General features: G+C 39.2%; 1 protein-coding gene across 3 annotated transcripts; it reads right to left on the bottom strand.

Moving 5' to 3' along the window:
- On the bottom strand, positions 1-27678 carry LOC137015830 (uncharacterized). Of its 3 annotated transcripts, none has more exons than XR_010894059.1 (10): positions 27620-27678; positions 26774-27501; positions 23212-23357; positions 13714-13842; positions 12638-12772; positions 12427-12451; positions 10718-10768; positions 10473-10560; positions 850-1239; positions 1-29 (listed from the first exon to the last, which is right to left on the bottom strand). XR_010894059.1 is itself a non-coding variant. In XM_067380732.1 (10 exons), exons 3-10 carry the CDS (start codon positions 23335-23337, stop codon positions 9984-9986), a joined length of 711 nt encoding a protein of 236 aa, XP_067236833.1. In that variant the 5' UTR covers positions 23338-23357; positions 26774-27501; positions 27620-27678; the 3' UTR covers positions 9580-9983. The 3 variants fall into 3 exon arrangements, 2 of the variants coding, with proteins under 2 accessions (XP_067236833.1, XP_067236834.1); XM_067380732.1 differs by lacking the exons at positions 1-29; positions 850-1239 and adding exons at positions 9580-10086; positions 10219-10272; XM_067380733.1 differs by lacking the exons at positions 1-29; positions 850-1239; positions 26774-27501; positions 27620-27678 and adding exons at positions 9580-10086; positions 10219-10272; positions 20533-20583 and having other exon boundaries at positions 23212-23348.
- Positions 27679-27968: the final 290 nt, after the last annotated feature.

The following is a 27968-nucleotide window of genomic DNA, read 5'->3' as shown; positions in this document are numbered from 1 at the left end:
GTTTAGAGTCGCTTCAGTTTCATTCCTCACTGAAAAACACATTCATAATCATCATGATTCACTTACAGAAGATTCACTTCAACACAGAGTTTGATCTGAATCAGGACAGATTCACTTCAACACAGAGTTTGATCTGAAGCAGGACAGATTCACTTCAACACAGAGCTTGATCTGAATCAGGACAGATTCACTTCAACACAGAGTTTGATCTGAATCAGGACAGATTCACTTCAACACAGAGTTTGATCTGAATCAGGACAGATTCACTTCAACACAGAGTTTGATCTGAATCAGGACAGATTCACTTCAACACAGAGTTTGATCTGAATCAGAACAGATTCACTTCAACACAGAGTTTGATCTGAAGCAGGACAGATTCACTTCGACACAGAGTTTGATCTGAATCAGGACAGATTCACTTCAACACAGAGTTTGATCTGAATCAGGTCAGATTCACTCCAACACAGAGTTTGATCTGAAGCAGGACAGATTCACTCCAACACAGAGTTTGATCTGAATCAGGACAGATTCACTTCAACACAGAGTTTGATCTGAAGCAGGACAGATTCACTCCAACACAGAGTTTGATCTGAATCAGGACAGATTCACTTCAACACAGAGTTTGATCTGAAGCAGGACAGATTCACTCCAACACAGAGTTTGATCTGAATCAGGACAGATTCACTTCAACACAGAGTTTGATCTGAATCAGGACAGATTCACTTCAACACAGAGTCTGATCTGAATCAGGACAGATTCACTTCAACACAGAGTTTGATCTGAATCAGGACAGATTCACTTCAACACAGAGTTTGATCTGAATCAGGACAGTCTGATGTTTTTACTCACCTCTGAAGATGCTCTCACAACTGAAATGAGTCTGTAATGAAAGAAAAAATACTTAGAGATTAATTAATAAAGTTCATTAGGAATTAATCAATTAATGGTGTAAGAGTTTATTGTGTGTTTCTTAACTGACTAATGCTGTAAAAGTTTATTGTGTTTATGTTTCTGATGCATCTGTACAGGTAAGAACATCATAATTTCTGTTTGGTTTAAATATGAGAATATAAATGTGTTGAGAGACAAATCAAGATAAGTTACTCCATCAGCAGAATCACAGATGATCTCATGAATCAGATTCACACAGCGAGAAGTGACGAGTCGATCAGATGATACAGACGTCACAGGATACATCAGTTTGTGTGGATTCGATGGATCTGCTAACAGACGCCAATCCTGCTCCAAATTAAGAGGATTAAATAATGTATATCTGTGTGTTTATGTGTGTGTGTGTGTGTGTGTGTGTGTGTGTGTGTGATGGTGTGTACTTGTTTATATTACATCGTGGGGTAATATAAACCTGAGTTCACATACATCGTTGGTTGGGAGTCCCAAGATCAGACTGTGGCAAGGCAGAAGTCTGAGCAGACTAACGGTGTCGGTGATTGGTGGAAAGGTTAAGGGGCGTGAAACACGGTAGGGGCGTGAAAACATATGCGTGAAACACGGTAGGGGCGTGACACTATGCCGACCACAATAATAATAATAATAATAATAATAATAATAATAATAAATAGCATACAATTTATTTTTGTTTTAAAATTTAAATTAAAGTAAATTAAATAAATAGAAATGAGCTATAATGCTTTATCTGTCATATAAAATAATTTTGGTGAGCATTTATTATTTTCAGATATCAGGCAATGTAGGCTAATTACGCAATCACTCAGTTAAAGAAACAAACACAAGTGCGCGCTTAGGAAGAATTCAAACAGTAGCCATTGATTTTGTAAATTTAAGCCTCAAAATGGTCAAATTTGTTATTAAAGGAGAAAAGCTAAATGTGGAAGATAAAATGAAGGAACACATGCAAACAAGATGAGTCGCAGTATCAGCAGTAAAGGTAAGAAGAATGGAAGAATCAGAGATGGGCCTTCCTGTTTGCTCTGTAGTAAAGTACTTGACAAGCAAAACCTACAATTTCAAAAGACTGAACTGTGAATTCGATGTGTTTGTTTGATGTATTTTAAATCAGTAAAAATAACCGCATCAGCGCACCCGCGGCTGGATGAGCCCAACTCTGCGCGCGCTCGCGGATCCGATGCTGCGCGAGGGATTGCGACATGACAGAATGCTTGATATCGTCAGAGATTGTAATTAGCCTACAGTGCGCTCAGTGTTGTTTGTAAAAAGAGCTGAGTAACATTTGCTTATTAAGGCATTTATGTGATTGTTTGGTGACTATTGCGATGCTGTTGAAGAGAGTCATAATGAGTTAAATAGCAAGTTAAAGTGATACAGTTTGTGTGTTCATTGAGCATTACTGATAATTATTGTAAAGCTAATGTCAGTAAGTTAGTTTTAATTTGTTATTTATTGTGTGCAACATCTTGGTATAATAGTATTATCTGCTAATACCATAACATTAAATCTGATTGGTTTGCATTGGTGACGTCATATGTAAATTATTTGCGGACCTTGAGACTTGCACTTGGACCATTGTGCGGCCCACTGGGAAAAAAGTTTGAGAACCACTGATGTAGGGGATTCACGAGACTATGGAAGGCCGTTTCAGCATAAAAACGTTCCAGCGTTACTCGTCGTAATTATATTTTTACTAGTAACAATTAAATTAAAGAGCTCTATAATTTAATTTGTACTAGCAACAATTACAATTATAGAGCTCTATAATTCAATTTTTACTAGTAACAATTATGATTGTAGAGCTCTCTAATTGAATTATAGAGCTCTGCAATTGTATTCTTACTAGTAACAACTGAATTGTAGAGCTCTATAATTCAGTTTTTACTAGTAACAATTCCAATTAGAGAGCTCTACAATTCATTTATTACTAGTAAGAATTCAATTGCAGAGCTCTGTAATTCAATTGTTACTAGTAATAATCCAATTGCAGAGCTCTACAATTCCACTAGAGAGCTCTCTAATTCAATTGTTACTAGTAAAAACTGAATTATAGAGCTCTCTAATTGTAATTGTTACTAGTAAAAACTGAATTAGAGAGCTCTTTAATTCAATTCTTACTAGTAACAATTCTAATTACAGAGCTCTATAATTGTATTATTACTAGTAAAAACTCCTATTCATGAGATGCAAAACAGATTGCAGATTTCCCGCCTACAAAAGTGCGTTTCAAAATAAAAGCCCTGTGGTTCTAAAGTATCCTGAAATATTTTACAGACTTGGGTAACATATTAATCATGTTCACATTAAAGCAAAATTAAGATGATGCCTGAGATGAAAGCCTATATTTAGTCGTTGGATTCATTCACCTTTGTATATTGGTAAAGCTAAGAGCCAAGAACACTCCATGTCACTGGACATAATATAGGGTGAAATGCCCTAAGCCACCCAAAGTGTTTTGACAAACTTGATATTAAGGAGTATAAATTCATTTTTAAATATTTACAGTGTTTAGTATTGTTATGCAATAATAGAATGATTATCGCGGATATCTAATACAAAATAAACACCTCTAGTTGATTATCAATTTGTGTTAATAATAGGCGATTTGGCGCTGGGATGTGTTGTTTTTGAAATTATGTTGTTGAGTGCTCGTTGTCACTGTTATCAGAGGCGCGTGCAACAGGGTTCACAGCGCTCGTGCACACGGATTAGCAGTTCAATCTATCGCTGTTGCGGAGACTCTCTATTCGATACGTTGAAATCACAAAAAACAAAATACATATAAACGTGTCTCTGCTCTTGATATACAATCACTGATGAAAATATTTGGTTTTAATGAGAAATTTTTTTTTTACACATGGTTGGATTAGAACCGGGAACCTCTTGCACCCTAAACAGAGAAACTGCCACTAGTCCATCAGGACATTGAATTATCAGAGGCGGATCGTCATATTTATTAACTAATGTACATACTCTCGAGACTAACGACATTGTATTATAGCAGATGTAGGAAAACTATCATATTTGAACACATTTATAATTTTAATATCATATTATTATTATTATTGTAATAATAATACAACATACCCCCCCCCCATACACATTCTTGTCCCACCCACTTTGTAAAACAAAGTTACGCCAATGACCCCAGTTGAATATGCATAAGGCACGATTAGCATAATGATATGTCGCCGAATACAGAGCTCTCTAATTCTAATTGTTACTAGTAAGAACTGAATTATGGAGCTCTGTAACTTAATTCTTACTAGTAACAATTCAATTAGAGAGCTCTGTAATTCAATTAGAGAGCTCTATAATCCCAGTTGTTACTAGTAACAATTGAATTACAGAGCTCTATAATTAAAAATGAATGGAAGTCAATGGAGACATATGACTAGTAATAAATGAATTGTAGAGCTCTCTAATTGTAATTGTTACTAGTAACAATTCAATTAGAGAGCTCTATAATCATAATTGTTAGTAAAAAATGAATTATAGAGCTCTATAATCATAATTGTTACTAGAAAAAAATGAATTATAGAGCTCTATAATTGCAATTGTTACTAGTACAAATTAAATTATAGAGCTCTTTAATTTAATTGTTACTAGTAAAAATATAATTACGACGAGTAACGCTGGAACGTTTTTATGCTGAAATGGCCTTCCATACGAGACCACAGGAAGAGCTAGAAATGTGGCTGCACAGCAACATTTACCCAGCCCGACCCTCCGCCCCGTTTCCCTTTTTTTTATTTATATATTTTTTTAACTAACATGAAATATTACAGAGCTCTTGAAGGGACATGGTGGTGGGATTTATTTTCAAAGCTCACATATTAGAAATGCTTAATAAATGTATTTATTCACTCTTATTTTACTCAGAATCAGACTGATTTATTTAAAATATTACTATATGGCTGGCTTAAAATGCATCCAAAAAAGTGTGGAAATTAAAAACCACACATATTTACTTTTAATAAGCAATATAACAAATGGTCTATTATTTATTCAATTTATTATTAAATGTTTATTTCCAACCTATTTTGGATTCATTTTAAGCAAGTAATACAGTAATTTTTAAACAATAGTTGAGTTAAATAAAACAACCCAGCAGGTTGGGTTATTTTTAAGACAGATTTTTGTATGGTGTACTGTACTGTAACTGGTTAACCATTAACCAACAGTAAGTATTTTAACTTATAAATAACCTACTATAGTTTGCTACATGGTAAAAAAGCTACACATGTGAGCAAACAAACAAACAAACAAACATATGAGTCAGTCATGTATGTGTCACATTTGATTAAATTCAGAAATAATACCGGTGAATGAAGCAAAATGTTACAATGTGCAAACATAAACACTAAAAACAGCTATTTTACTTACCCTTTTTCTCCACAAAAAAATCTGTTTTTAATTTAACGGTTTTCAGAGCAGAACAAGAATTTTAAAAATGTAAGTACAACCAAGCCTAAATGAATTAATTTAGGCTAAAGCAATTAAAGTGAATTTATTCGGCACGAATCCAAACGTTTCCATATTGGCGATGTATTTGGATGCTATTCTGTTATTTATTTTGTGAACTTCACGTGCGTTTCATTATCAGCGTAACAGTGAAACCCCAGACCATACTTTCTAATGATGTCACCAAGAGGCAACATATAGATGCAAAACAAAATGGGTCCGAGTACTGACCCCTGTGGGACGCCCTGCTGAACTCATTTGTTTTTTCCCAGGCAAACATGCTGAAAACGATCAGAGAGATAATATTTAAACCATTTAAACACAACCCAGAGATGACTGACAAAGCACACAACCTATCAAGGAGGATGATGGGACATATGGTGTCAAAAGCAGCACTGATGTCTAGCAGGACTTAAATGTTCCAAACACTCGTATCAGCAGAAGTAAGAAGGTCATTTGTCAGTGTCTGTGCGGTGTCCGGATCGGAATGCAGATTGGAACGGGTTCAATATTGTTTTTGGACAAATATTGCTGTAGCTGACCAAATTCTCCTCTTTCCTGAAGAAAGCAGCCACAAGTCACCTTCAGCAATTCATTTATTTTTCACACACAAAGCACTTGCATGCTTTTCCACAGCAGCACATGATCAATCACAAAGATGCTTATTTTAGAAACACAATCAGTGCAGAATCTTAAAATCTGGAAAACAGTTTTTGAGGTTTTCAGGGTATTTTCAGGTTTTAATCAGACTCTGAATAACAGATTCAGAGATTGACCCTATTGTGTCCTCAGTGTGTGTGTGTGTGTGTGTTTGCGTCACTGTGGTTTACTGTGTGAATAACCAGACTCATAACTAACGCTCTCTTTGACTAACATCGGTGCGTGTGCCGTAGGTTACAGACTCTGCATGTTTCAATATTTCACTCAATTTCACTGTGGAGAGAAACCAGTGTTTGTTTCACCAAGTGATCAGAATGCATTGAACGATGACTGTTCAAAGTCAAAATATGAAAGTGAAATAATTTCAGGAACGCAAACAAAAACATTATTTTAATCTGCATGTACCCAAGTAGCAACAAAAGTGCCATTAAAAAATGAGTTGTTTTTTTTAGATCTAATTCTAAAATATCTGTTAGTAATAGTCTGGTAACCAAAACCTCCTCTCCTCTCGTCTCAGGTCGCTTTCTGTTCGCTCTAAGGGTCAGTTGTAGCCCAATGGTTAGAGAGTCGGACTTGTAATTCACATAGGAAGCAGGAGACGACGAGATGATAAAAATGAGCATAGTTTATTGCTCAGACTTCATCTGATCAGCATAATGTACAGCAAGAGTGATTACAAAATTCATAACGGTTCATCTTATAAAATCCTAAAGAGGGAGACGATCTCCTTCATCTCATTCACGAAGACAAGGAAAATCACAAGGTTAGTGTCATGATCACCGTCTGTTCCTGTCAGTTCCCGGACTACATCTCCCATCATCCTCTCTGTCACTCACCTGCACACACTTAACACTAATCACTAATCACCACACCCAGCTGCAGCTCATTACCAGGACAATAAAAGACTCTTACACACATCACCTCACTGCTAGGTCTTGTTTTCCCTGTGTGACATTTCCAAGCGTTGTTTCTGTTTCCCTGTCTGTTCCGGTTCCTGTTGCTGATCCCTGTCTGGTTCTACAGTTCTGTGATTGTTAGCTGCCTGCATTTTGACCTCTGCCTGTTCTCTGACTACGATTCTGCCTGTCTCTGATGTTCCTGTTAGCCCCGTCTGACCATGCCTGTACGACCACGCTCAACATTTAATAAAGCTTTGCATGTGGATCTTACTCTGAGTCCCGCCTTCGTTACAGAAGACCTAGCCACACCAAGATCCAGCAGCTTTGTTGGGCGTCCTAGTCCCAGCATGGATCCCGCAACACATCTGGTCAGCCTTCGTCAAGGTAACTGCACCCTGGAGGTTCATATCCAGAAATTCCTGGACATTGCCCATTTTTCTGATTTACCGGACTGTGCCCTCATTGACTTTTTTGCTTATGGACTAAATGAACCTCTTGAGGGTTATTTAATCGCCAATGGTCCCCGAGGGACGTTTATGGAATTCTTGGACTTTGCCCTGCTTACCGTTGGTTCACGTTTTACTGTGGGTGTCGCGGGGAAATGCGACACCGTAGTAAACCACGTAATGGCCGGCGCTTCAGCATCAGAGAACACTCACAAAATGGCGGGCACTACGACTTCACATCACGTCTTCACTGATCTCCCAGAGCCAAGTCACGTCTTCGCTGATCGCCCAGAGCAACGTCACGCCTCCGCTGATCGCCCAGAGCAATGTCACGTCTCCGCTGATCGCCCAGAGTCCCGTCACGTCTCTAGATCCGTTCGACAGCGGAGAGGATTGTTGTCCAGTGTGAACGATCCTCCACTGATTTCAGCACGAGCGGCTGGTATTCCCAAGCATACACCAGCCGCTTCGTTCTCAAGTCAGCCAGCCGCGTCGCTCTCGAGCCCGCCGGCTGCGTCGCACTCAAGCTCGTCTGTTTCAACGCACTCAAGCTCGTCTGTTTCAACGCACTCAAGCTCGTCTGTTTCAACGCACTCAAGCTCGTCTGTTTCAACGCACTCAAGCTCGTCTGTTTCAACGCACTCAAGCTTGTCTGTTTCAACGCACTCAAGCTCGAGTCTGCCGGTTGCTACGCACTCAAACTCTCTGGATGCGAAGGACGAGATGGCCGTTTCACCAGTGCCCACGGGCAAGATGGCTGCCCCTTCAGTGTCTGGAATAGAAGGGGTCGTCCCAGCCATTGAGTCCGCTCCAGAACCCGCTCCAGCCAGTGAGCCCGCTCCAGCCAGTGAGTCCGCTCCAGCGCAGCCTGCTCTCCTGGTCTGTCCTGTCCTGGCCCAGAGGGCTGTGCTCACTTTTTATGTCTTGGCTGTCATGCGTGCATTGAGGAACTCGAGCCCTATTGACTTTGGAGCAGTCTGCCAGCCCGAGCAGCCCGCTGTCGTCCCAGAGCAGCCCGAGCAGCCCGCTGTCGTCCCAGAGCAGCCCGAGCAGCCCGCTGTCGTCCCAGAGCAGCCCGAGCAGCCCACTGTCGTCCCAGAGCAGCCCGAGCAGCCCGCTGTCATCTCAGAGCAGCCCCAGCATGAGCCTGCTGCCATCACTGAGCTGTCCGCTCTCCTTGATATGGCCACTGAGCATGCTTGGCCAGCCCTGCCGCCGCCGCCTGCCCTGCCGCTGCCGCTGCCCAAGCGTTTTGCCCTGCTGGCGCCACCCAGGCCTTCTGTCCACGAACCCACTAAGGACCCTGCTGAAATCCCCAAGAACTTTTTGGGGGGGGGCAGTATACCCAAGGGTGGGGAGCTTGTGGGTGGGGACCATGCCCGGCCACCTTTGGTTTGCAACTTGTTGTGGTCACTAATGGACTCTGACCCACCACGCCCTTGGCTCCTGACCCGCCGTGGCCGCCCGAGCCACCTGACCCGCCGTGGCCGCCTGAGCCTCCTGACCCGCCGTGGCTGCCCGAGGCTCCTGGACCTGCATTGGGGACCCCGTTCCTGTCTGCATGCAGGTCTCCAATGCACCCACCCTCCCTCCCTAGCTGTTCCTTTTACGCCGCGAGGACGTGCCTTCCGGGAGGGGGGCGTTATGTCATGATCACCGTCTGTTCCTGTCAGTTCCCGGACTACATCTCCCATCAACCTCTCTGTCACTCACCTGCACACACTTAACACTAATCACTAATCACCACACCCAGCTGCAGCTCATTACCAGGACTATAAAAGACTCTTACACACATCACCTCACTGCTAGGTCTTGTTTTCCCTGTGTGACATTTCCAAGCGTTGTTTCTGTTTCCCTGTCTGTTCCGGTTCCTGTTGCTGATCCCTGTCTGGTTCTACAGTTCTGTGATTGTTAGCTGCCTGCCTTTTGACCTCTGCCTGTTCTCTGACTACGATTCTGCCTGTCTCTGATGTTCCTGTTCGCCCCGTCTGACCATGCCTGTACGACCACGCTCAACATTTAATAAAGCTTTGCATGTGGATCTTACTCTGAGTCCCGCCTTCGTTACAGTTAGACAACTTACAAAGCATTACAAGAGCAAGAAATGTAACAATACAAAATATATAAATAGTATAAATGGGTAAATGAGAATGAGTGAAAAAGTGGTTTAAATGTGATTGACTGTAAATGGTTGAAATGGATTCTGTTTCCCGTGTCATGAATGTATTTGTATTATTTTCTCAGTACACATTATTTCAATAGAGATCTGTGTCTCTCATTGTCAGTAAGTTTACAGAACAAATGCTTTAATGTTTCTGAGCTCATAAAAATCTCCATAACATGTTTGAAAGTGTTTCACTGATCTGTCTGTGACATGATGAAGAGCAACTGATGAAGATGAAATGATGAATATATCATTTAAAAACAGAATTTATGGGAGTGTCTAAGATCAGCAGGGTCTCAGATCGAGTCTTTAAAATGTTGCGGCGTTAACAGATGAGGGATGAACAGAGTTGAGAAGCTCATAATGTCAAAGACATTCAGCCCTGAGTTTGAGTGAATCATGACCTGAGCTGATTCACACTGATCATGCTCTGGACACTGAGCCGTTTAACTGCTCAGATTCAGATTGATTCAGTGAATCAGGAGCGTCAGATCTGAGATTCATCTGGACTCCAGCTTCAGGATCCCTGAGAGAAACACATTCAGATTCATTCACAGAGTCTGAACTGACACTTAAAACATCATCCATCTGATTCAGAAATGATCATGTGATTCAAACTCACTTCAAGTCTTTCTTTCTGTCAGTTTGATTCACTCACCTGTTTTCTGAATCACTGTGCTGGAAGATTCGTGTCACTGCTCTCGAAACACAGCTGAAAACAGATTGAATCTGATTATATACTGTTATGTTCAAATATTTTCTACACTGATTTCTTCATTAAATATGACTTCATGTCAGATATTCCATGGTTTGATAAAGTAAAATGATAAATAATATTTTCACTTATAAAGTCAGACTCATAATCTAGTTTCCATGACTATTTCAAAACACAATGAATCACTCGTGACTCACCTGAAGATCCTTTTACGCAGCATGAAACAGATCAAGAGCAGAAGAACAATCATGATGAAGAAAAGAGCAGAAATCCACCAGAACTGATCTAAACAAGCCATACAAAATAAAATCAGATCTGATCTAGACAATCAACAACAAAATACAATCATCTGAATGAATCAACTATATATTAAAAAAAAAATTCTTCTCTTTCTCTAAACTTTGGTGTTTCTTATATGTGATCTTTCATCATCTGAACTCACGTGAATCTGGAGTTTGCGTCGATCCGCTGCTGGAGTCTGTGTCATTAAAAACTGAAAAACACATTCATAATCATCATGATTCACTTACAGAAGATTCACTTCAACACAGAGTCTGATCTGAATCAGGACAGATTTATTTCAACACAGAGTTTGATCTGAATCAGGACAGATTCACTTCAACTGAGTTTGATCTGAATCAGGACAGATTCACTTCAACACAGAGTCTGATCTGAATCAGGACAGATTCTCTTCAACACAGCGTTTGATCTGAATCAGGACAGATTCACTTCAACAGAGTCTGATCTGAATCAGGACAGATTCACTTCAACACAGCGTTTGATCTGAATCAGGACAGATTTATTTCAACACAGAGTTTGATCTGAATCAGGACAGATTTATTTCAACACAGAGTTTGATCTGAATCAGGACAGATTCACTTCAACTGAGTTTGATCTGAATCAGGACAGATTCACTTCAACACAGAGTCTGATCTGAATCAGGATTCACTTCAACACAGCGTTTGATCTGAATCAGGACAGATTCACTTCAACACAGAGTCTGATCTGAATCAGGACAGATTCTCTTCAACACAGCGTTTGATCTGAATCAGGACAGATTCACTTCAACAGAGTCTGATCTGAATCAGGACAGATTCACTTCAACACAGCGTTTGATCTGAATCAGGACAGATTTATTTCAACACAGAGTTTGATCTGAATCAGGACAGATTCACTTCAACACAGAGTTTGATCTGAATCAGGACAGATTCACTTCAACACAGAGTTTGATCTGAATCAGGACAGATTTATTTCAACACAGAGTTTGATCTGAATCAGGACAGATTCACTTCAACTGAGTTTGATCTGAATCAGGACAGATTCACTTCAACACAGAGTCTGATCTGAATCAGGACAGATTCTCTTCAACAGAGCGTTTGATCTGAATCAGGTCAGATTCACTTCAACATAGAGTCTGATCTGAATCAGGACAGATTCACTTCAACACAGAGTTTGATCTGAATCAGGACAGATTCACTTCAACACAGAGTTTGATCTGAATCAGGACAGATTCACTTCAACACAGAGTCTGATCTGAATCAGGACAGATTCTCTTCAACACAGCATTTGATCTGAATCAGGACAGATTCACTTCAACACAGAGTCTGATCTGAATCAGGACAGATTCACTTCAACACAGCGTTTGATCTGAATCAGGACAGATTCACTTCAACACAGAGTCTGATCTGAATCAGGACAGATTTATTTCAACACAGAGTTTGATCTGAATCAGGACAGATTCACTTCAACTGAGTTTGATCTGAATCAGGACAGATTCACTTCAACACAGAGTCTGATCTGAATCAGGACAGATTCACTTCAACACAGAGTTTGATCTGAATCAGGACAGATTCACTTCAACACAGAGTTTGATCTGAATCAGGACAGATTCACTTCAACACAGAGTCTGATCTGAATCAGGACAGATTCACTTCAACACAGAGTCTGATCTGAATCAGGACATATATGTGTGTGTCTCTTTAATGAATGTCTGTAATAATGTCAAGGCAGATTCTCACAGTAATGAATGTGTTTGAAGTGTATCAGAAGTGAATATCAGTCATCATTTCCTCTCCTTCATGTCACTCCAAACCTCTTAAGACTTTAATTTTAATGGACCAAAAACAGTAAGATTCTCTCGGTCTCTCTCACCTCTGAACACGGTCTCATGTGTGATCTGAAATGAAAGAAAGAATCATCAGAGCAGTGTTTAGTGTTCATGAAGGATTCATTACTGTGTGAGTTTGTGTTCATGTTGAACTGCAGCTCTAATGATTCGTAATTAAATCAAAAGAACATGATCATCATTTCTGTGTTTAAATATGAAAACAGATGAATGTTGAGAGAGATTGAGTTGATTTACTCTTTTAAAATGACACTGAATCTCATGATGAAGTTCATCCACACAGTAAGATGTGACGAGTCGATCAGATTTTACAGACGTCACAGGATACATCAGTTTGTGTGGATCTGATGGATCTGCTAACAGACGCCCGTCCTGGAGAAATCAAACACAAGAGGATCAAGTAATGTATCTGAGTGAGTATGATGGTGTAGTCTAAGGACAGAAATGTTTTGGTTAGAAATGAATGTCCTTACAAAGATAGTAAAATTAGTTAGGCCGCACAAAAACAAGATGTTTTCTATGAGACTAAATGATGACTCGATATACTATGCTCCTTCACTACACTATCCATAAACCCACTCATTGAATCTGATTGGCTGAGAGCCGTCTCCAGCTGTACAATACTTTATTATTAGCACTGGAACCGTTTCAGCGTTTGTGTCACTCCGCTTGCAGCGACTCTCATGGCGGTCGAGCAAATCCACCATATTTTTGCAAATAACGAATGTAGTTTTAAGAGTATTTTTTAGGCAGATCACGTGGTTATAGCAAAACCAACGAATCCAGCACCATTACCGAATGTCATAACACTAAACAAGGAAGTTGTTTTAGCGCTGTGTGAAATCCCCTTAACTGTTAAAAGGACAAAGATAAATTCTTTTGCGGATTTCCAACTGATTTTTGTAATGGATATTATGGATATTGACTTGAAGCAGGATTTTTTTATCAGATGCAGGAAATTCTCGCTCAGGTGATCTCTCTGTCATAATGCTCTACACAGAATACAGTGATAACACACTAAAAAAAAATGTTGTATCACAATATCAAATATCAGCACTCTGTGATTCACGTCAGCACGTAAACATGGTTTATGAGGACAGTTCCTGTATCAAAAAACATACTAAAGAGTGTTTTGAAATTCAAAAACGCATACATTTTCCTGTGATGGATAGGTTTAGAGGTTGTGTAGGGAGATATAATGTACAGTTTTTACAGTATAAAAACCATTACGCCTATGGAGAGTCCCCGTAATCCACATATACAAGTATATGTGTGTGTCATGGTGTAGTTTGAGGACAGAAACACACACTCACCTTTGAATACCAGCTCTGCTCACAGTCATCACTGGTTTGATTCAGTATATTAGACAGAAGTCTGTATTCAAACCCTTCTTCAGTCTGAATCTCTCCACATGTTTTATTGATTGTGTTCATGTTCCAGTGCTGAAAACAGAAGATAAATGTTTTAAACAAAGAACCAAATGACTGCAGTATATTAACATTGAATGACGTGTTGAAGAACAAACATTTACACAAATGTGGAAAAGCTGTAGTGATGTCCATTTAAACCAGTGAAAATAACTCTTAAAATATGATGTTTTCAACAAATAACCTCAATTTTAATCTTTTCCTTACAAAGCATCACATTTTAGATTAAAGTACGTTTATATGTTTGACACAAGAGGGCGCTGTAACTATGAAATAATGAAAGTGAAAGTATAGATCTCTACTGCAAAATCTGGACAACTTTAACAACAACAACAACAAACAAACAATAAAAATACAAATCCATTTGTGCTACAAATGAGTAAACCTTAATTATTCTAAACAGAACCTTCATAATAGTCAGCAAAAAAAAAAAAATGGATACAGTAGAAAAATTAGTTTGGGAGGAAACGAGGATGTTAAAATGTAAAATGTTTCAGAAAAACAATGTGTGAGTAAATCAGCTCAGATCTCACTGACTGACTGAAACTCGATTTATTCACATCGTTATTAGAATATTTCCATACTAACTTCCAAATATCATAATCCATTTAAACAATTCTTAAGTCTTGTAATATCCTATCCTTTATGGCGCAAAACTATCAAAGTGTGAAAAACTAATGCTGAGCATAAAAGTGCAAAAACTTTATAACAGTTATAACTTTGCTAAAACTTTATAACTTCACGACTATCGTATCACCATTTGAATAGACTGAATCGATGGATCCTTAGTCAAAATAAGTAACGAGAGCAGAAAACTGAAATATTTTCTTCCGGAAACACGCTGGACTTCAGCTCGTGTTTTCATTTTGGCACAGGGGAGACCTAAAGCGCCGCTGCACAGACCGATCGTAGTATGACATCAAAGTACCGCGAGAGTGATTACAGAACAGACGCTCCGTATGCTTTTGCTCTCGCGGTACTTTGATGTCATACACCGATCAGTCTGTGCAGCGCTGGATCAAGTCCAACAATTACGTAGCATTTCTGGAAATGATATGCTCGATGACGTCTGCTTGAAATGAAACGCATAAACACAATCTGCGAACACACTTCACTGTGATTGGTTGAAGTAAATCGAAAGTTTACGCTGCACACACACACACACACACACACACACACACACACACACACACACACACACACACGGGTAAAGCGCTGAGTGTTAACCCTTTGACTGTCAGTGTTGGCACGGGTATCTGCCGATCCCAATAAAAAAATCCCAATAAAAAACTTACTTTAAAAACATAACATTTTTGCATAAAAGTGTGTAAACGTTTCGTTTAATGTAAAGCATATTGTGCCCAGACTTTGATGTAAATAATACAATTTTATTTGCACGAAACCACGAGATTATGAATTATTTGAGAGGATACGGACATTTCAAACGTTTTGAACCATTTAAGATATTTTAGACTTTTACGTCCTCGCGCTTTAAAAAATTTAAAGTCATTATTTTAAGGACAGATCTACAGATCATGGTTTACAGCAGACAAAAATACTGACACATATATTACTCTAATAAAAACCATGATTTTCTGACAGAGGAGTTAAACATTGCGCTTAATCAGAGCCGCATCGAGTCAAAGAAGGCACACGAAAACATTTTACACGTGAACTTCATAAACAGGGGCGGACTGGCCGTCGGGAGCACCGGGACATTTCCCGGTGGCCTGATGGTTATTCTGGCCTGCCGGCTGCCGCTGTGCTGTCGATCAGACTGACGTGTATGCAACTGCGAATTAATTGACGCACTTATGAATCTACGAATCAGGCGATCGCGGAGTGAAAATGACACCACATGACCCAACATCAGCGAAGCGCTGCGTAATTGGCTATATACAGAGGCAGGCTTTATCTTGAAAAATAGTGCAAAAAATGGAGCGTAAACGCAAAGGAGGAGCAGAGAGGGAACGCATAAAAATGAGAAAAGCCCTGGCCACAGACGCAGCAAGTTGCTGCAAAATCCCAGCCATGTTCGCCGGTAAGGGAACAGGTCGGTCAGAATTACATTTACATAATATTTACCAATGGTGGGGAAAAAAATCGATCGGTTCGGTTCTCCACACTCGGTTCGGCACGCGCTCGGACCGCTGTTCTACTTAAATCTGACGAAGCATCTGTAATATGGTTTAATATAAATAACACGTAAAACAATCAGGGTTCAGTTAATATATGTTTCTGTTGATGGATGAACATTCTGGGTTCCCAGACATTACAACAACAGTGATGAAAAAAATAAAATAAAACCGTGGACAAACCATTCACTCTTGTTAAATACGAACACTGTATCAGTGCATTCTCTTAAAGTGACAGAATTATATTAATTGAACAGCAACAACGAAGAAATCACTCACTGCTCTTGATTAAAAAGCTTTTGTAACTTTAATAAAGAATAATCTTTAATGTATAGTCCAAAATGCAATGCTGTTTTACATTATTACTTTATTCAATTTCAGTACCTAAAAACTAATGCCAGACCTCCCTAAAAAAAACTGAAGTCAGTTTATTTTATTTGTATCTTTAATCTATTATATTTAATTGTGCTGTTTTTTTGTAGTTAGAATATTCTAAATAATATGAGAAAATATATATATATATTTGAAAGTATAGTTTTTCCATAAATATAGCAACAACGGTACCGAAACCGTGACTCTAAAACTATGAAACAAACCGAACCGTTTGTTTTGTGTTTGTGTTGTTTTTGTTTGTGTTTCTGATACTTTTGATATACTTGAGTTGAGCATTGGAAATATATAAAATATAAATATTTTAACATGTGAATATGTATCTTTTATTATCCCTTCTTAAAATGTGTAAGCCAATTTTATATTTGTCTTTGGTGTGGTATAGATGGTCTATTCCTAGTGAGTTTTTGAGGGTTTATTTATTTATCCATTCATATTATGAATGGTAGTCTACCTGTTACATCAACTAACAGGGTTACCCTATAAGTTTAGCAGGCTGGTGGACACATGAATTTGGTGGTGGTGACTGCAGCAGCAGAGGTGGCCTGGGGTGGAGTCAAATTCCCGGCCTGATTTACTGTTCCAGTCCGCCACTGTTCATAAATATAATCATTTGACAATATAACAAGTCATAAAACAGTTGACAATGAAACTGTTGCCTATTAAAACGGATATCAGCTACTGAACATGTGTCATACCTTAAGCGAACTGCTGGGACAAAGTTGATAAGAGCAGAAAGAAATTCCTCTTGCACCGCTTGTTTGGTATATGAGCCAATATGGGCAAAGAGAGGGGAACCCAAACACACGAGAAACATTGCGTAATAAGCTGATAACCAATGAGAAGAGACACACGAGAAATAACGTAATAAACTGATAGCCAATGAGAAGAGAGGAGCGCTGTGTGTGACTGTGATCGTGTTATGCTTTCACTTTACACTGTTTCCTGGTTTAACATGATCTAGTCAGCTAGCTATTTTAATCTTACTGAAAGTATTCTTGATCATTGTCATAACAACACGGACTGTTTAAAGTGACTCCATGACTGACCCATCAGATCCACAATACTTGAATACTTGCACTAAATGCAGTGTGACATTATTTCTCAATTTATTTTATCAGAAGCAACTTTAAAGAACGTCATTGGTCAACTCCACCATGTGCTGGAGTTTTTAATCAAGAAGATCAAATTAAACAAAGCTGTATCAGGACAGATGTGTAAAAATAATTCCGCTCCATCTCGCGCACAGTTGGGCGCGCGAGCCTAACAAAGTAGCCTTTATATTAAACGTGAGCGCTGTCTAGTGGATTTTCAAGCACTCGAGTCACTTGCGCATGCGCTGTTGTACGCGCACCCTCTGCGGTCTCAAAAATTGGGCTTATACTTTGTATAGTATCAGCATTTGTAAAGTATACTTGGGCTTTACACCATCATTCACCAGCTCTACTGATAGTTAGCGAAGGATGAACAAACTATATATGTTTCAGTATTGCAATAGTAACTTTGAAACTTTCTCACATCTGTCGGCTAATACACCTGATGTTGTTGTGGTTAATGAGGAGTCTAGAGAAGTGTTCATTTCGGAGGTTGCTTGCACTTTTGACTCCAGTATGGAGGAAGCCTTTATGAGTAAAGCTGTTGAATACCAACCACTTTTAAACATCATTTCAGAGATAGGTTATCGGGCTCGATTTCTTGTTTTCATATTTGGCAGCTTAGGACATACACACAGGCTGGTAGTAAAGGGGCTTCAACAGCTTGGGATGCCCAAAAAAGGGCTAAACGGTTAGCAAGGTATTGTGCTCTGTCTGCTATTATAGGTGTTGCTATTTATACCCATAAAAACTGAGAGTTATGCTTAATATTGTGATGATCTTTGGAATTCACTGGTTTTCTGCATTAATTGTCAGGAAATGTCATCTGATCAAAGTCACACAATCATAATCATATTGTCTTTATTGAACACACACATTCGCAGAGCTGCAGGAAAGGGAAGTGATATCTGTGAATGACGTAAACTGATGTTGTTATTGTGACAAACTGTTTTGTTATGAGTGTTCATGAGTGAGTTAAACTGATCACTGTTCTTCAGAAAAATACTATCCTCAGATTTCCCAGCATCAACATTGACTGTGAAAGTCCTTGATAATGTCTGTGAAATCATAGTTTTGGAGAATGTTGTCCTCAATAATACACATTAAGAGTGACAGTCACTAAATCAACGGTGACGTAGATTCACATTTGAAACCACGTTTAGTCACACTCAGACCACCAAAGTTCACACCTTCAGATGTGAGTTAAGTGTTTTGTGTGATTGTGAAACATGGGTTATTCCTGAAATTCAGTGTCTCCTGTCTTAGTCATAAATATCCTCATTTGAACTCTTAAGCGTATTGAAGTTGATTTAGAAAACATTTGAACGACCATATATCAGATTTCCCTCTGTTCTCCATTATGTGTCTGTATGTGTGAATCCACAGAGATTTGCTGCTTTCTAGAGAGACGATCTGAGATGAGCTTCAACAGAACAGAGTCTTGTTTTACTTGTTCAGCTGTTAGCATCACTGCTAGTGCTAATGAAGGATTGACTCGTGATTGTGTTTATTGTCCTGATGAACTGCAGCTCAAATTATTCAAATTTAAACACAGAGATGCCCAGCCTGAGGAAATGAAAGACAATCATGTTTTGAGGACAGAAACACACTCGCCTCTGAAAGAAAACAACAGAGAAAACAGGAAGCCTCTTAAACCAATTACTGCATGAGAAGTGTTTTTTAAAAATAAACATTCACTCATTTTCTCAAAGCCAAATTTTTAGACTACATTCACAAAACCCCTGACACCATAAATCCCAAACCATATCAGCTGTTCTCAAAATCAATCGAAGCTTTCAGATCATACACACATCAGTCAATATCAGCACTATACAGATCATTCTTTAGACTTTCTAGTCCTCCTCCTACACAAACCTGAGTTCACTGTCAGATTATAAATGTTTAAATCTGTCACTGGGACTGGATCCTTTATAAAGGTATTAATATGTGTACTTTTGGTACCATCTAACATGCACTCTTAAATGTACCTTTAGAAAGAGTATCAGTGACATAATCAATGTGAAAGAGCATGAATCTGCACTGCTGTTATAGCTATAAGATGGGTGTGTCTACGGAAGTTCAGTTCATATATGGTCATTCAGGGTTTCCCTGCAGAAAAGCTTCTGTGTCTGTAATAATATCATCTGTCATGATTCTTGAAACAATATATGTCCAGGTTTGCAAACGTGTTACTGCTTTCTTTTGAGAGACAATAACTTTATTGTACACTTTCAACTGAATGTTTTTATTCACAGACAGCAATATACATTATATTATCATATATCACACACTGCATGAAAGGGAATATTAAAAAAACAAAATGAGGCACTTTATGGGGTCGTCCACCTGCATTGGCTTTTCATCATTTTTGCATTGAAGATTTCTTAAAAAAAGTTAAAATCTCATCTCATGAATTCATTATCTTGAATATATTTTAGAGACCAGTGAAATATTCACAATTCCCATTTCCATTTCTGTTACTACAGCGTAAACTACTATCCTAGGAAGTTCAGACATGGTAACCTATATTAGTCAATGGTTACCGTCAACTGTCTGCTTACTGACATTCTTCAACATCTTCTCATTTTTGGGGTGAACTATCCCTTTAATTTAAAACAACAAATCTAATGTGGTCAGTTGGTTCTTTTCTATTATTTTGACAGTAAATGATAAAAAAGTACAAATGTTAAAAGAGTGCATTCATACGACAACAACAATATATTAAAGACAGAAAAGTTTTCTCGTGTACAGTTATCAGATGATTCCTGCTCACACAGATCCGCAGAAACGACTAAAAGCGCTGTATTATGTTGCCAGACAAGTAATGACAGGATGATCCTCTGGACACGAGCCGTTGATCTGCTCAGATTCAGAATGATTCAGTGAATCAGATTCATCAGATCTGAGCTTCATTTGGACAGCAGATTCAGGATCAGATTCAGGATCCCTGAGGCCGAGAACAGACTCTGGCTCCAGAACATGAACCATTCTGGTGGAAAAGAGCCACCTGAAGAGCCAGTCTGAAACCTGAATGATCATGTGATTCAGTCAAACCCACTTTCTTTCTCTCACTTTGATTCACTCACCTGATTTCTGAATCACTCCGCTGAATGTTCTAAGCCTCATTAGAGTACACGCTGAAAAAGGACAAAAAGCATTCAGCACAATTACACATAATGCCACGCATATGTCCCATGACATCCAGAACCAATTCATATCTCTAATGAGTAAGATTGTCACAGAGCACATTGTGAAGGAGATTGGTGATTCGTGGTACACCCTTAAAGTAGATGGAACGAAAGTCCCAACTGGGTGTGAAAACATTTAGTTTATACTGAGATTTGTTGATGACAGTTGTCGTGTGTGATTGCTGAAAATGACTACAAGCAAACAATGTGACATCTTGACCATAACTGAACTAGTTATCTCTGAAATATCTAATGTTGTCCTTAGCCTTGAAGAGATTTTAAGTCAGTGTTACGACGGTGCCAATGATATGTCTGGAAAACATGGTGGAAAGCAAAAATTACTTCAAGACAAATTAAATTGTGAAGTGCCATATGTGCACTGGACTTTTTCAATGAGTGCAATTCCCTTTACACATTTTTTTTCAGAAACCCACTGTGTCAGCACAATACACTGGTGAAAAACTGAAAAGACTGCTTGTTCAGAGATGGACTGGGCACCTCGCTACAGTGTCAGTCATTGTGAAATCGAGATCGAATCCACTCACTCATAACCGCAGCCACAACCGAGCCAAGCTTCAGGTTCATAGCTTATATGAGCCATAAAATCCTGGGCCTCCTCGATCCTTCAAATAAACTGTTGCAATCTGAGGCTGCTGATCTGTACACCAGTGTCCAGCTAGTCCGCAGCACCTTTGAGTGTATTGAACATCTACGATGTGATGCAGAGTTTGAAAACCTGTGGAGTGAATGTGAATATCACCAGGTTTCAAGCACTCTTGCCACACCAACACGCGAACGACAAAGACTCAAATGAACAAATTAACAAAACCATGCAGGATTATGTGGTTGAAAGCACAGTGGGTCTACATGATGGAGACAAAAGAGAGTGCAAACGCATATTCTTTAGCACTTTGGATGTCGTGCTGAAGGAAATCTCATCACCATTAGCGAAAGAAATACCCAGCTGGTAGAGGCTCTGTGTGTCATGAATGCTGACAGCTCCATTTCTCTGGACGTGAACAAGATCAAGCCGCTGTTGCAATTAACCAAAACTGAACCGGTGGAATCGGAGTTCACTGTAGCTCGCAAATTTTTCCTGAATGGGTGTAAAGGTGTAAATCCGCAATCTTTATCAGGAAACTCAGGCTTGCAGAGACATCCCAAGGCCACAGGCACCACAGGCCATAAAGAAACAACCTCCAGGAAGATAAAAAATGATTAGTGTAAGATGTACCATATTTGAACTAGGGAAATTAATTTCTTTAAAGTGCCGACCAAAAGCCATAACGTTTGAGAACAAAGGACCAGGTGGACATGCTAATCACACGCGAGACACCAGAGAGTTGGGCGTAGGACCCGCCCAAAACCATATCTGATTGGTTAAAACACTCGGAAGGGTGGAGCTAACAGACCTGTTTAAAAACAAATGTCATGTATTTTAGCATTGCCTTGACGTGTGCGGACAGACCATCATCCTGCCTGCACATGAGACCTCTTCAAGAGCTCACTAAAACCCATCAACTTCCCTGCAAGAACCTTCACTGAACTTCACTGACTCGATCAAAGTCCTTTGTTTCCAGCATCGAGACGCAGAGAAACAAAGCGTAACCGGAAACGGACTATATGGTTGAATTGCTAGTATATTAATTTCTCTTAGGTTGTGGTTAAAGAATATTGTTTAAAGCTACAATTGGGGACTCCATTCACCTTCCAATAACAATCTCACAAATTTCCCTTTAACTGTATGAATGTGTGTGTGTTTTCTTTAGATTAGTTTGTGTGTATTAGAGTAGTTCAATAAAGTCTTGTTTTGATTTTTCACATATATCAGTGTCTTGTGCTGTGCTTACCAAATTACTGCCTTAAACTTCGATTTTGTTACCTGCTCATATCAGTAATCAGAACTTTATTCAATTCAATTCACATTTATTTGTATAGCGCTTTCTATGATACATATCGTTTCAAAGCAGCTTTACAGAGAATGCATGTCAGCATTACAATTTAAAGACTGCAGTTAGCTAATAATGTAATAATTTAGGCAATTAATTTACAATCACTGTTAGCAATTTAACTGAAGGTAGACGCAATGAGCTCCTGGAAATAATGAATTACATATTAACAATAATTGGGATATATAGAAATTTGGGAATGTGCATGTTGATCCAGAAATTGCATTTAATTCGGTTTAATTCGGTTCTTATTAACTGTAATTTAATTACCTTTGAGTTTTCTATTGATCCGAGTTCCCTTACACACTCTGGAAAGATATTACGAGGTTTTGACTGACTCTCTCTCTCTCTGCCCTGCTGGAGTTGTTGGCCTGGCCTTTGCTGCTATTTATCCCCGCTTTTGGGTCTTTTCCTGACAAAGTTATAGGCCACGATGATATAGTGATTGACATTTCAGCACAGTGAAAAGACAGCAACATTAATAGCTCTTAGCGCATACTTGCACACGCTTAGAGCTTGTGTGAAATGCACTAAGAAAAGGAAGTTAAGGTTAAGGAAGTTAACCCCCTTGGTGCTGAGCCTGATGTGTGTGTGTGTGTGTGTGTGTGTGTGTGTGTGTAACAGTCACCTCTGTATACCAGCTCTGCTCACAGTCAGGATCATTGAGTGTTTGATTCAGAATCACAGGCAGAATCACGAACACAAACCCCACAGCGCTCTCAATCTCTCCACACGACACACTGATGTTGTGCATCTTTCAACTCAATGAAGAACCTGTTTTAAAATCACAGAACAAATTACTACATTATATTTCTATTGCATTACAAGGGTTTTCTCAGAATAAACATTTAAACATTTCTGGAAAGGGTAATTTAACAGTGAAAATGTTAAGAGAATCACCTTCTATAATTTATCATTACATTGACATTTGGGGCATCGACTGCAATATGCAAAAATTCTTTGTCCAAGCTGATCCAATTTTCAGTGGACACAGACACAGTATGCTATACGAGCAGAAAACTCATCTTGAAGGCGGTCTAGCAGACGCTAGATATTTTACTTCATAATATTTTTTTACACAAACTCATCGCTTCGCTTCAGAAGTCCTTTATTAACCCCCGGAGCCGTGTGGAGCACATTTATGATGGATGAATGTGGATGGAGACACTTTCTTCAGCTCATACTCGTTGGTCACACTCACTGCCATTATAAAGCTCGGATGCGTCAGGATATTCATTAATATATCTCAGATTCTGTTCATCAAAAAAGTCATATACACCTAGGATGGCTTGAGGGCGAGTAAAGCTTGGGCTAATTTTCATTAATTTTCAAGTGAACTAAACCTTTAAGTGGATTAACTACATCAAGAAGACTGTAGCAGTAAGGGATAATGTACATCCAGCCAATTGTTATCTCAGAATAAACTCCTCAGGGGGATCAGGACTTGCATCAGCCTGAAGGGGGTTTATTCTGCAATAACAACCGGCTGGATGTACATTATCCCAATAATTACACGGCTACTTGCCACATGAGTAAATAATTAGATACGAAATATTGATCTGAGTCTAAATATTTTATTAGCTCTTTAAACGCAAAGCTTCCGCGGAGAGAGCAGTTGCTAGTGCGGCAAGTTCAAACTAGACGGACATTTAAGGGAGACGGTACAGTCACACCACTTATTAAATGACATTTCACCACATGAATAGTTATGGGGATAAGAGATATTGATCTGAGATTAAACCTTTTAAAAATCATACCTGAAATCGAACCTGTTTGTTTTCTTATAATCCAACAGTGTACAAAACAATAGTGCAAAATGTCAGCAGCTGCTTTTGTATGAAACGAGAGAGAGAGATCCACGACACTACTGGATGACATAATTAAAAAACTGAACACAAAATATGGATTTGACAGTTTTAATATTTTATTAGCTCACCTAACACAAAACTTTGATGAAGAACACCTATCAGGCGTATAGCACTGCTGACTTCAGTTACCCGGATGAGCCTGTGTTATCTGTTTTCAGCGGTTGTTATCGGAGAATAACACACTGCTGGATGAACCGATAGATGTCTGGCAGGATTGAATAAAGCGCTTTACAAAATCAACTTTATCAATACCTTTATCTTTAACATTTAGTGAAAAATATAAGAAGAGAAAGAACATCTTTGCAGAAACCAGGCTCTTATTCTTCAATAAATCTTGAAATAACTGATCAAGGAGGACCTCATGAAAAATAAGACATTAGTTCTGCAATGTTTTTTTCTGTAAAGCTGCTTAGGGCAGGTGTTGTGCCGAATTTTGACTCCCTGCCAAATTATTACCTCCCTCGTTTAAGTCGCTATCTGATTGCCTCATCCTAACCCCACCCCTATTCCTAACCCCTCCCCACAGCTAATCCTAAACCTACCAATACTAGGGGGGTAATAAATTGAGGAAGTAGGGAATTCAGGGTAGGAATTCGGCACCACACCGGCCTGTGGCATAGGCGACATAGGCAGTTGCCTATTAGGGCACAAAATGACTAGGGTCAAAAAAGACTGGGGTGCGCCACACAAGTTTATTTTTTCTCGCCCTCTTGTGACTATCGTGTGCTCCTACACTCATATATTAAGCAAATACTGACAATTAAAAATTTTAGTACTGATCGATTATCGAACTGATTAAAATGTTAGAATAAAATAAAATTGCCCGTGATGTTTATACAGTATTTTAAAAATAGTTTTTTTTTTTTTTTTTTAAAGATCTTAAATTGAAACACTGACACTGTGAACGATTTTGCTTGAGTTAACTGCTTATTTAATTTGACTTTATTTTCTTCAAAATAAATGTAAGTTTCTGTAATGTTGTTTTAATGTCAGGTACATCACTGCTTGCTTTTAATTCACTAAAAAGTGCCCTAAATGTCTTTTGAAAGAGACCATGACTAGGACTATAATCTAGCATTCATGAATTAAAATAATTTAAGTATGCCATTTTCCACTGTATGCACAAAATGGAAATGAAGTATGTTAATTGGATTAACTAGCTTGCTGGTTAAAATCTAAATAAATTGCAATATGCAGCCTTTATTTTGTTGCCTTTGTTGTCTGTTAGACTATTTTAGGCATTCCATTCTCATATTTCTCTGTGTTGTAATAAGTAAAAACCCTTCTTGAGGTCTATCATGGCCCAAGAGTGTCTCAGTGGACTTTCTGTCATTAGCATCAGAGATATCTAAAATCTCGCCTAGGGCATCAACAAAGCCTGGGCTCTTATGGCCAGAACACACCAAGCCGACGCAGACGAACTAGTGGCGACGAAAGCAGACTGTGGGGTTGGCTCACGTCGGCAGCGTCTGTGTCCAAAGTTGCCCTGACACACCAAACCGACGCTAAACAGCCGACGGCCAAGCAGCACGTCAGTTCTGCGCCTGCGTGAGATGAAACGCCTTTCCGAACAGTAGCTGAACAGCCAATCAGAATGATCAGATGGCCCGACGGACCGACGAGCTCCAACGCCGATTCAACATGTCGAATCGGCCGAAAAAAAGCCGACGAGGACCAACTTCAGCCGACGGTGCGGAACACACTGAGAAAACTTAGTCGGCCGACGAAGAAAAACTGCCCGACGGCCGACCATCGGCTTGGTGTGTTCCTGCCTTTATAGAAAGATAGCAGCAGAAGAGAGTCGTAGTAGCGGGAGCGCGCAAAGGGAGGCGGCGATTTTCATCAAAATAAAAACGCACTCTTGACTAATAAATTCACTCATACACTCGTTGTTTTGGGGTCTTAAACTAATCATACTTCTTCAAGATTTAAACTCGACATATTTTACTGTAATTCTGTCTATGTTAGCTCTGTTTCTTAAATGTTAGTTCATTTTTTTTCTATTTCATCGCTTATTGTGATCGTATTTTTACAGTTATGTGTCTGAAGTTGAATCGTCATTCAAACAGCAACGATAAAAACATTTTTTTTAGTTATACTTTCATTAGATTAAACTGACAAGTGAAGTTTCTATTTCTGTTATGTTTGTCCTTTCTGAAATTCCTCATTCATCAGCCTAAATCCTCCCCAGATAATAATAATAATAAAAAAAATTGATTCAAATTAATAACTATAACCATGCTAATCATAAAAAACTTACAAAAAACGGTTCACGGTCAACCGTAATTAAATGTATTTAAAAAAAAAAAAAATATTTCATACCTTAAATCGGGTCCTCCCTCAAAGTAAGTGCAGGAATCCTGTCTGTCTGTTTTTGCACGAGCCATTTATCCCAGACGTGTGACGTAACGCCGCTTTCATCCCGCTTCAGGTTCCGCGGACGCGCGCATCGAGGACGCACACTTCTGAAAGCAGAATGCTTCAGGATCACGCGCACGCGGAGGCCATTGTTGTCTACCAGTTCGCAGGTTCATAATGAAATATGCCATTTCAGCTCGCCACGGCGACTTCCAGATGTTCTCCAGGTGTGTGTCTGACATGATCCTGTATAATGAACACAAGCAGAGATCGAGCGCCTCCTCGGTCCAGTCCACTATATTCCAGTCCCGTTACATTCAGTGTAAGGTGTCGAACCGATTACTGTGAAAGTTCTGGTCCTTCTGTTCCTCTGCTACTCAATCCCATTGAAGATCAGGAGTTTCAAAGTGTGAGGTGCAGTTTTCTTTCATCTTCATCAGTGACTCGATCCACAAGCATCGGTTCCGGAGTCGAGTACATTAGATCAGAATCAGTCCTAAGATACGCCAGCTTCACGATTGTTCATCATAATAAATCCATTTTCTCCCAGTACAGTGTTTGCAGATGAGCGTTTCTGTCCATCAGAAGAATCCGGATCGCTGGATCATCTGGACTGGAGCGGATCTCAGACAGTTTCTTGATCAGTGTTTCACATCTCACGGCCATTTTTACTGAATCTGACCACGACGAGCCTATAAAGATGAAAACAAACACATTCAGAACATAAAAACTAAACCAAGCCTCTACTTAATGATTTATTTGATCTAAAAAGAAACGTAAGTGCATAAAACAGAGGAAATATGATCTCACCAGGAGTGGAGCTGCTGTTCAGATGTACTTTCACTTTCGGTTCCACGTGATCGAATCACTGACACTAAAAATCTCAATATAATGATATCTGGCGCCTCCTGCTGGACACTCAGAAAACAACATCAACACACACCAGGACTGAGAAACTGGAGAAACTTGAGGATATCTGTGTAAATCCCCAAATCAATCCACCAGAAGAGAGGTTCCTCTGCAGTCAGAGTCTGAAGTTTTCAGGAAGACTGTCTGTTATGACCCGGCTCAAAGTCACAACATAAAGAGGACACTTAACAAAATAGGTTTCAATAAAGAAAAAATAAGTTTATTTCAAGTTAATCAAATAATGTCTAGG

This window comes from Chanodichthys erythropterus, chromosome 3, assembly GCF_024489055.1.
Source record: "Chanodichthys erythropterus isolate Z2021 chromosome 3, ASM2448905v1, whole genome shotgun sequence".
Taxonomy (NCBI): Eukaryota; Metazoa; Chordata; class Actinopteri; order Cypriniformes; family Xenocyprididae; genus Chanodichthys; species Chanodichthys erythropterus.
This window is presented reverse-complemented; position numbering and strand designations above follow the sequence as displayed.